At 54.2% G+C, this 9,620-nt stretch overlaps 1 protein-coding gene and 1 long non-coding RNA gene across 2 annotated transcripts; one reads left to right on the top strand and one right to left on the bottom strand.

Moving 5' to 3' along the window:
- PDAP1 (PDGFA associated protein 1) lies at positions 1–9,601 on the bottom strand. The gene is made up of 6 exons (XM_015104256.3): positions 9,529–9,601; positions 6,021–6,112; positions 4,700–4,810; positions 2,937–3,058; positions 1,824–1,975; positions 1–741 (listed from the first exon to the last, which is right to left on the bottom strand). The coding sequence occupies exons 1-6, from the start codon at positions 9,539–9,541 to the stop codon at positions 683–685; spliced, it is 549 nt and encodes a 182-aa protein (XP_014959742.1). The 5' UTR covers positions 9,542–9,601; the 3' UTR covers positions 1–682.
- LOC121817859 (uncharacterized) lies at positions 3,057–4,695 on the top strand. The gene is made up of 2 exons (XR_006057944.2): positions 3,057–3,753; positions 4,589–4,695. It is a non-coding gene; the product is annotated as an uncharacterized LOC121817859 (long non-coding RNA).
- Positions 9,602–9,620: the final 19 nt, after the last annotated feature.

The raw sequence follows: 9,620 nt of genomic DNA, 5'->3' as shown, positions 1-9,620 counted from the left end.
TTACGATAATGTCAAGTTTAATTTGCCAAATATACAAGTTGGATTTGTGGAGCGTGTTGTGCCTGGGTGCTGCACAGTAAACAGGTTTCTCGAAGTGATCCGTGGGCAAGGTTACGAACGGGCCGGGGCCTGGCCAGAGTAGGGGGCAGGGAGTGGGGTGGGAAGGGCAGGGAAGCGTCCATAAGAGGGGACTGGCCAGGATGAGCCGTGACCCTCAGGGACCCATGAGCACGGGCTGCCAGCTCCTCTTGAGTGAGCACCCAGGGAACACAGACCAGGGGGTGGGCAGACAGGCCATTGCAAACTTGTCAGCAGCTACTGTGGCCCCAACCACCCCCTGCCTCTCAATCTACCAGACAAATGGAAGCTCCTCTTAACCTACCTCCCAAGTGCCCCCCAACAAGGGTTCTGAATTCTAAAAACAGCCAAAACATTTGAATGGTTACATATGAAATGCTGTCCTGCATCTTTCTGTCTCAAAGATAGCAGCTGCCCCTCCCCCAGCCCCCCACCCACCATCCCCCCAAACGATTTCCGTGCCAAGATGAAGAGGAGGTCCCAGGCCGTGGGGGGCTCCTCGCCACGAGGGGCTGCTGCAGCGGCGCCGGGGCACAGGGCGGGTGAGACGCAGCAGAGGTCCTGGCAGCACGGCCCAGTTCCCTGGTCTCTCCTCACACAGGTTCTACTTGTTCAGGGAGAGAGACTGCATTCGTTTTCCTGACAAGGTCGCATCATCTTTTGCTGAGAAGCAGGAAGAGAGAGAGTCACATGAAACCACCCCTCCATACACACAGCCCTGCACACCCCAGAATCAGCGAAATGTTAGGTCCAGGAGGCCTCAGACAACAGTCTGCGCAACTGGCTCAGCTGGCAGATGTGGAAGAGACCCAAGAAGGGCCCTGCCTGACGCCCTCCCATGGAAGCCACCAGACCCACGTGTCCAGACATTCTTGAGTTTGGGTGGCTACCCCCCTCCACAAAGGCCCACCAACACGCAATCTCCTGGGCAAGCAGAAACTCTTCTTCGCCCGCTCCCAGGAGAACTCTGTAATTCTGACCTCTCCCTGTGACTTCTGAAGTCTGAAATAGCAACATTCAAGCAGTCACACATGAAGCCCTTTCCTGCTTGGGGTTTGCGAAACAAGCTCCTGGTGGGCAGCTGAGATCACCTGGTATCTCCAACGTGGTGATGATGCCCTGGGGTGTCTCTAGGCCTCTAGAATGCAGGACAGCAAGATGCCCAACACTCATGGCTCCCCCACAGATGGAGAAAGGAATGCACAAGGCCAGAAGGTCCTGAGACAAACGCTCCTTTAAACCAGACCAATTCCTCACAGCCAACCTGGCCTGGAAGAACCCTACCACCTTCGACCCCACTGGAAGGCAGGCATGGGGAAGAGGGACACCTGGGCCAGATTTCATCTGGGAAGCCCAGCCCACTACACCCTCCCAAGCCCCTCAGACATGCAGTGGTGATGCCAAGCAGGTGTCCTGGCTATACAAGGCACCAGACTTAGTGGAACCTTCTAGCCTCGAAAGCAGGTGCATTCTGAGGCCTCCCTCAAATGCTGTGGACATTGCTCTGCTGAGATCCAATTCTCCTGCTGCTGTACCCTTCCAGAATCCTGGGAGTGGTAGGCAGGAACACCCACCTCCATCTGACAGTGAGAAAAATACACACACACAGAGCCTCCCGAGCAACACACGCACACAGCCTCCTGAGCAATCTGGCCCAAACCCACCTCACAGCGAGACATCGAAGTACAGGGCTTCACTCTGTCCAGAGCCAGGGTCAGGCTGCCACACCAGTGGCTCAGACTTACCTTTCCTCTCTTCTTCTTTCTTCCTGGCAGCCTCTTCCCGCTGTTTTCGGATGATCGCCAGCCGGGCAAGGTCGGCCTTGGCTTGCTCTGTCTTTCCCGCTAAATGCATCTTCATGTAACGCTCTTTCGCTTTCTGCTTCTCAATTTCTTCTCTGTTTACATAAAGAGGTGTCACAGGGGACATCTTCCCCACCAGCCAGCTGAGCTGGAGGCGGGAGCCAGAATCAAGGCCAAACACTGGGGCTGGGGCCAAGTGCCCCCTCCCTGACGGACACTCACAAGCAAGTTAGTAAAGGCCGTCTGTCACTCTGCTACCTTGGGTGGCGGGGGGGGGTGGGGGTGGGGTGGGGTGGTCCTCAGTGGTGAGAAGGCAGTTGGAGGGGGAGGGTCTTGGGCAGCCTTCAGTCACACCCCAAGCTGATGGGCCTTCCCCGTGGGGTTTACAGAGACCCTACTCAGCTCTCATGGGGTCAGAACAGCAAGGTGGATTTAAATCAAAGAGCACAATCAGGAGAGAAATCAGGGTGGCTTTTCCTAGCAGCCCACAACCTCCTGTGAGGCCCTAGATATCACCAGGTAGGCAGGAAAACAGAGACGAGCCGTGTGCAGAGCACTTTAGTCCTCAGGTGCGAGCCTCACACCGCCCACAGGGAGCTCTCTGAAGCCTCATTTTCACCTGAGACGAGAGAGGACTGGGCAACTGGTGGGTCTCCCCACACTGCCCATCAGCACAGGCCCCCAACCCCAAAGCCATGACGTCAGGGACGGACGCAGGTCAGGAGGGTCCGATCAGGCTGGATAAGGGAGGTGACCTGGAGCAGAGTGTCCTGAGAGAGGGGCTGTAGCATGACTGTCCACATCCCCAGGGATTACCTCAAGTGTAACACTCAGGTCTGAACCTGCTGTTGCATTTTCCCTATGTTTCCACTAGTGAAAAACTTTTTTTTTTTTTCCCCTTTTTCGAGAAACTTCTAAAGGGCCTTTAGGGAATGAGATCACATAGAAATAAACACCGTAACTGGAGCCCCCACCCGACGACTGGAGACCTGAGGGCCCAGAAGTGAGGGCAGAGGAGCTGGGGCCTCAGCCACGAGGCTCAGAAACAGCAGTTACCTTTCTCTCCGTGACAGTTCCTTGGGCCCATCCAGGTCCAGCTGTGTGACCTTTTTGGTTGTCTGTGCCACCCGGTTGGGGTTCTCAATGTCGATGAGCCCTTCCACACCTTTGCGCTTTTGCTAAGATAGGACAAGAAGCCGGACACTGGAGAAGTTTGGTCCTGCAGTGCCCGAGGGTCACCCCCATCTCCACAGCCTGCCTGGACTAGAACAAACTGCTCCTCCCCAGGCTGTGTGACGCTGGGCTCAGCCTCACGGTGGGAACAGCACTCAGGCGTGTCTGCACCAGCCCAGGAGATGCTGCGGGAGTGTGGGTGACCGAGGCCAGCCGGTACCGTGTCTGGGCCACCAGGGACTGTCACCCTAGTTTCACAGATGGCAGAGCAGAGACACAATAAAATGCCTGACATCAACCAAGAAGTAGATGGGAGATGTGAACCTGAGCCCAATTCACAACCTCTCAGCACAGAAGTACTCCCTCAATTCGAGCTCAGCCTCCGAAAGCCGTTCCCATGGAACCTCACGCCTGGCTGCTAGCCATGCTGGGTCCCTGCAGCAGTTGCTTGTGGGGAAGTGGGACCCGGGAACGAGCTCAACGTCTGCAGGTTTGGGGAGGCGGACCTGTACCCTGCACCTCCCAGCGGCCCAGGGAAAGTGTAGAAAGTACTGAGAGCACAAGTGCTTGATGCAACAGGTTTGATCAAAGTTTCAGGCCCTGTCAACCCAGCTGTTCTCTTTAAGAGACCAGAGAGAGAGCTTCCAAACACCTGTTCATCAGAGCACTGTACAGAGCTCCAGGCACCTCTACCCAGCCGGTACGTGTATATACCTCACCTAGATACCCGACATTGCAAGTTTAACTCATCTAAAAGAGAGCTGCATACTCAGCGCGTCCCTCCCCACAAGCCCAGGCAAGGCATTCTTTCTTTCCCCTTAGCCCCACCACCCCAACCCCGGACAAATCCCAAAGAGTTCATCTCTAAAACACAGCTTGAATCTGCCCACTTTTCTCCACTGCTATTGCCACCCCCTTAAGGCAAGTTACAATTTCTCGTCTGGATACCTGCTACCAGCTCTCGGCTTCTACACTCAACACTGTACAACTCACTCTGCAGATAAAAGCAAATCTAGCCCGTATTCTTGCCTAGAGAATCCCATGGACTGAGGGGCCTGGCAGGCTGCAGTCCACAGGGTCACAAAAGAGGCAAACATGACTGAAGTGACGAAGCACGCACGCACTGGTCCTCTCTCTCGCCCACATCCCACTTTACCAGCTGCCCATTACCTACTACGATTAAACCAAACCCCTTCATAGCCGCACAGGTGCTGCCTTGCCAACCGCTCCTCCCCCATTCCTAACTCCACTTCTTACCCACCAAGTCACAGCCCCACTAGCCTGTTCCTTGGACCTGCCTAGGTTGTTCCGACGCGGACTACACTTGCTAACCTGGCTGCCTCAACGACTCAGCAAAACAATTTTCACGTGACTGGCTCCACCTTGTTTTTCATATCTGTTTAAAAGTCATCTTCTCGCCACGCACCACTCCTCAATCCTGTATCCTCAATCGTGGGCCATCTTATTCCTGATACTTCTGGCTACCTGAAATTACACTGTTCGTGGACTTCCTTATTGTCTGTATCTTATTACAGTGCAAACCCTTAAGTGTAAGGACTCTGCACGTACCACGGGGACTGGGAAACAACTGATGAACATTTGCTGAATAATGAGTCCAGGACCCAGGTCCCCATCAGACTCAGTACCTGGTAATCGTCTTCTTCATCCTCGCTCTCATCAGAATCTAGGGATTTCTTCTCTTTCTTAGGGTCACCTGCAGCCCCATCTCCACCTTCTTCTCCTTGTTCCTCTTCTTCCTGTTTCAGAAATGGGCAATCTGAGGAATCAAAAGATGCAAACCAAACTCCCAAGACCATGATCCTCCCATCCCTCCTGCCCCAGATTGTGAACCTTGAGAAGATAAGCCCCCAGAAGGCTAGGACCAAGTATGGTAAGAGTCCTACTCTGCTACACTGGCCCCCATGGGGGACCTGGGTCACAGGCAGCCTATTCACTTGGCTCCACAGCCTAGAAGCTTTCCCAGTCCAACCAACCCCTCACACAGCCATACAAGGCCCTGCTCCTCTTCTCAGCCCAGGTGCCTGGGGCCGCCTTGGTGCGCTTGTCTCCCTGAGTCCACAGGACTTGGCTGTGGGGCCGGAAACCAGTCCTGCTCGGCTTCCCTCCCGCTGTCCCTGCTTCCACATGCAGCTGCCAATTTGTACTCGTTTTCCCCGGGCAAGCCTCCTCCCGCCCCTACTTCCCACTCCCAGTCAGGAGCGGGGCAGTCACTCCAGACTGCCCACACAGGCGCCCTGCTGTGCCGCCTCCCTCTACCCTTCTTCCCTCCCTCCTAGAAACATCCCTTACAAAACCGTAAGCACTTCCACCCCCTTAGCTCTTGCCCACACACTCTCCAAGGTCCTGCTCAGCCGCAGGCTGCTCCAGCAGACCCTCCCCGACTGCGGCTTCTCCCTCACACGTCACACTTCAGTCATCCGCACTGACAGCTCCCTGTGGCCCTCATCCAAGTGAGGATCTAATGGTGTGGGAGGGTCAAGGACACCAAAGAAGGAAACATGCTGTTTCCTGACAGTGGGCTGGAAAAAGCATCGAGGGACAGAGGGACCTCCTAAGCTTAGACTGGAGGGGAAGGGCGGGAGTACCAGTGAGGGGGGCAGGCAGGAGGGGGTGCTAAGCGCGAATGGCACTCTTGTCAGTGGTGGGAGGGGGAAGGCAGGGTGTCAAGTCCCAGTGGGGCTGGCTGAGGCTGGATCACACAAGGGGGATGCGGAGCGCCTGCGCTGCAGACATGCAAGGCCGTGGCGAGGGAGAGCCCCCACAACACAGAAGCAGGGACCCACTGCTGAGGAAACAAAGCTCCAACTGGTCAACCAAAGGCCCACTGCCCGCCCCCTCCAACCACACCCCAGGTGTTGACTTCCTCCAGAGGATGGGTGGTCCTTGCCCGGCCTCTCTGAGTGCCACCCTGGGCCACTGGAGTGGCCCGAAGAGTCGCGTACTCACCCTGGCCTTCTGCTTTTCAGCCTGGAGCTGCGCATCAATCTCCTCAGGGCTCGTGTACTGCCGGGCCCGGCCTTTGTGGCCTCCCTTTCTCCCTGCACAAGGACCGGAAGTTTACAAAGGCAACAGGAAGGCAGCTCCCTTGATTGCCCTGAACTTCAGACTGTGTCCTGCTTGAGGTGCTCTCAGCAGAAGCTGCCGACCTCCCTTGCCCTCACCAAGACCGCCCGCCCACCTGTACCTCCCCCTCACCTGTTTAAAGGGACAAAAGAGGCGACACGTGATCCTGATGCAGCCCCAAACCGCGTGCCGGATGCGGCTCCCACCCCGAGGCCTGAGAGGGGATCCCGGTGGGGGGCACCACAGGGAGGGACCAGCTAAGTCCCCTGGTCCCTTCATCCACACGCAGTGGACTCAGATGCAATCAGGAGAAGGGGTAACCCTCATCCCTGCTGTCGCTACAGTGCTCTTTACTTGCAATGCTCTGTCACAGCCAGGGGCTCATTTGATCCCCAGATTAAGCCTAAGGTGTACATCATGGCTGGTCACATTTTATAGACAAGGAGACTTAAGGCTAAAGCAGAGCGGCCAAGAGCACAAATGTTGGGGTCCAATCCCTGGGTTCAAATCTCAGCTCTACCACTTAATAGTTTTGTGACTCTGGGCAGGTACTTAATCTTTGAGTCTCAGTTTCCCTACCACATAGGATTGTTGTGAAGATGGATTTGTTAACTTATGTGAAGATGTTGGAGCAGTGCTCGGCACTAGACGAGCACTACAAAATAAGTTTGCTATAACTGTTACTCTTCTAGTGTGTATATATATTGGGTTGACCAAAAAGTTCAATCAGGTTTTTTGGTAAGATACTACACACCCACCCACCTCCCAATAATACCTGGTGTTGGGGGAAAAGAAAAAACAAAGCTACTGGTCACAATGACAATTTACTACAGATGCAGGGAATATAAGCTACTTCGTAATTATTTAAGTGGTATTTATGGTAGAAAGGGAAAACTTAAAACCTATACGAGAAAACTTTCTGTGCTTAGAGTAGAAACACAATTGCCAAACAAAGGTAAAGTTGAAAATAAAACTGATTAACCTTCTAAGAGTTAAAAATGTGACTAGCAATTTAAGTTCATCACAGAGAATCAGTCAATTTTATAGCCGGACTCTCATGAACCAAGACACTAGACTGACCCCTGCCAAAGGCTTCCCAGGCGGCTCAGTGGTAAAGAATCCACCTGCCAATGCAGGAGATACAAGTTCGATCCCTGGATTATGAAAATCCCCTGGAGGAGGAAATGACAACCGGCTCCAGTATTCTTGCCTGGAAAATTCCATGGGAAGGATCCTGGCAGGCTGCAGCCCATGGGGTCGCAGAGTTGGACTTGACTGAGCACACACACACACAAAGCCAACAGCCAGCTTCACAGCAGGGCGGCACCTCCTCAGCTGGTTCTGGAGGATGCTGGGGGCTGTGGCCTGTGGCCTGGATCCATTTCACCTCTCCTGGAAGCTGCAGCCCACCTGGTTTCTCATGACTCTCCCTGAGAGCAGAGAATCTATCATGAGGCAGCCAGAGCTGCTATGAACTCCAGGGACAGTAGCAGAGATACTAGCCTCCTCTAATTTCCGAGACAGCAGCTGCAGAGCCATAATTGGGGTGCTACAGACCACACCACCCATTTTTAATGACTACCTGGGATTCCCAGGGGTGTCTCAGTCAAGGATCATCAAAGTCCTATTGTGAGAGATTGTTTGCCATCCAAAACCCCAACATCTTTTCTTGCCCTCTTAATGTTCTAAGGAATAGAAACAGCTCAAAATTGACTACTACAGACTCTGACCCTGCACGTCTGGCTGTGGGACACTGGTCTTAACTTGGTCTACAGTAACTTTTATCAGAAGCTCTCCACGCCTTTGAAAATGTTTCACAGGTTTCATGACAAAGACAAGAGTTGGTCCTTGGCTCTTAGAAAATTTTACACTTTTACATCTTCATGTTCTCTCTTTCAAGCAAATTAACACCAGCAAGAAATGTAAATGTTATCTGCCCATAAAGCTTTCACAAGCCAAAAGGCCAAGTCATTTAAACAAGTATTCCTATTTAGGATTTTCTAATTGTAACCGCCAACCTTGGCTCAAAGCACCTATTAAGTAGGACTCTTAGAATTCTGGCACCAGAAGTGAAAGTTGCTCAGTCGTGTCTGACTCTTTGCGACCCCATGTACTACACAGTCCATGGAATTCTCCAGGCCAGAACACTGGAGTGGGTAGCTTTTCCCTTCTCCAGAGACTCTTCTCAACCCAGGGATCGAACTCAGGTTGGTACCCCTAATACCCCTCCTTTTGCAGAACATAAGACTGAGAGACACAGAGGAGACAAAGCTCTTCCTACCACAGAATAAACCACTAGAAAATTATGTTTAGAGATTCAGCTCTGAAAACCCCAGCATCTCTGGGAGCAGAGTCAGGAAGTCGTTTAGGTTTGAAAAAGCTCCAAGCAGATCTTCCTGTGGGCTGAGACCCTTAACCAACATGTCACAGGAGAGACCAATATTAACTGAACACCTCTTCTGCGCCAGGAGTAGCCAGGCACGGCGAGGGCGCTATGTATTTACGACCCCGATCCCAACTCTCCAGGCTAAGGGTTATTAGCTAGGTGTTCCAGATGGGGAAAACAGGCTGGGAGAACTTGTTCAAGGCCATAAGGCTAGACAGTGACACAGCTGGGCTTCAAGTTAGGCACTCTTGACTCAGGGGTAAGAGGGTGGAGGACGGTGTACAAACGTACCGGGGAAGCCATGGATTCTTTACTTTCTTGACCAAGGAACTGGCAAAGTCTTAGGAGCAACAATAGATAATGCTTACTGGACACTTAGCGACTATCAGCACCATACAGCGCCCTCCACGTGGATCACCTACTTCAAGACTCGCCATCAGTATTATGAGGTAGATACAATCATACGCCTATACTTGCAAAAACACAGGGAGGTTATGCGGCTGGCTCAAAGGCCCACGTCTAGCCGCTCGAAAAGGGCAGTCAAAGCTAGGTCGGCCAGGCTCGAGAGCATCCAGCTAGGTCGCCAGAGGCAAGCCTAGCTCGCCCAGAGCCCGAGAAGGCCCACGTATTACGCGCGAGGCAGGCGGGCCCGGCTCTGGCGCGGGACGCGGTGACTCAGTGCCCGGCGAGCCTGAAAGGGGTAGGAAACTCCAGACCCCACCCCCCAGGCCGAGAGAAGCGCGCCCTAGACAGGCCATCCGGGTGGGCGAGGACCCGGCGCCTCCAAATCTCCTCAGACCCCCAGGGAGCGGCTCGAGGCCACCACTACGGTCCTCGGTTTCTCCAGCGGGACAATTGAGCGTCGAGGCCCAGGCCGGGCCCTCAGCCGGAGCGGACGTCCTCCCTCCGAGTCGCTCTCTGAGGCGCCCGCGGGCTGACTGGACGGCGGGAGCCGGACTCGGGCCGCTCCTCGAGGCCCGCGGGCGACACGCGCCCGCCCCTCACCTCCTTTAGGCATCGCGGCTCCGGCGGCTGCGGCGGCGGCGCCTCGAGCTGACACCGGAACCGGAAACTTCTCGGGCTCGACTTCTTCCGCC

Source organism: Ovis aries, chromosome 24 (genome assembly GCF_016772045.2).
Source record: "Ovis aries strain OAR_USU_Benz2616 breed Rambouillet chromosome 24, ARS-UI_Ramb_v3.0, whole genome shotgun sequence".
Lineage (NCBI taxonomy): Eukaryota > Metazoa > Chordata > Mammalia > Artiodactyla > Bovidae > Ovis > Ovis aries.
Note: the sequence above shows the minus strand (reverse complement) of the source record. Positions and strands in the feature narration are given on the sequence as shown.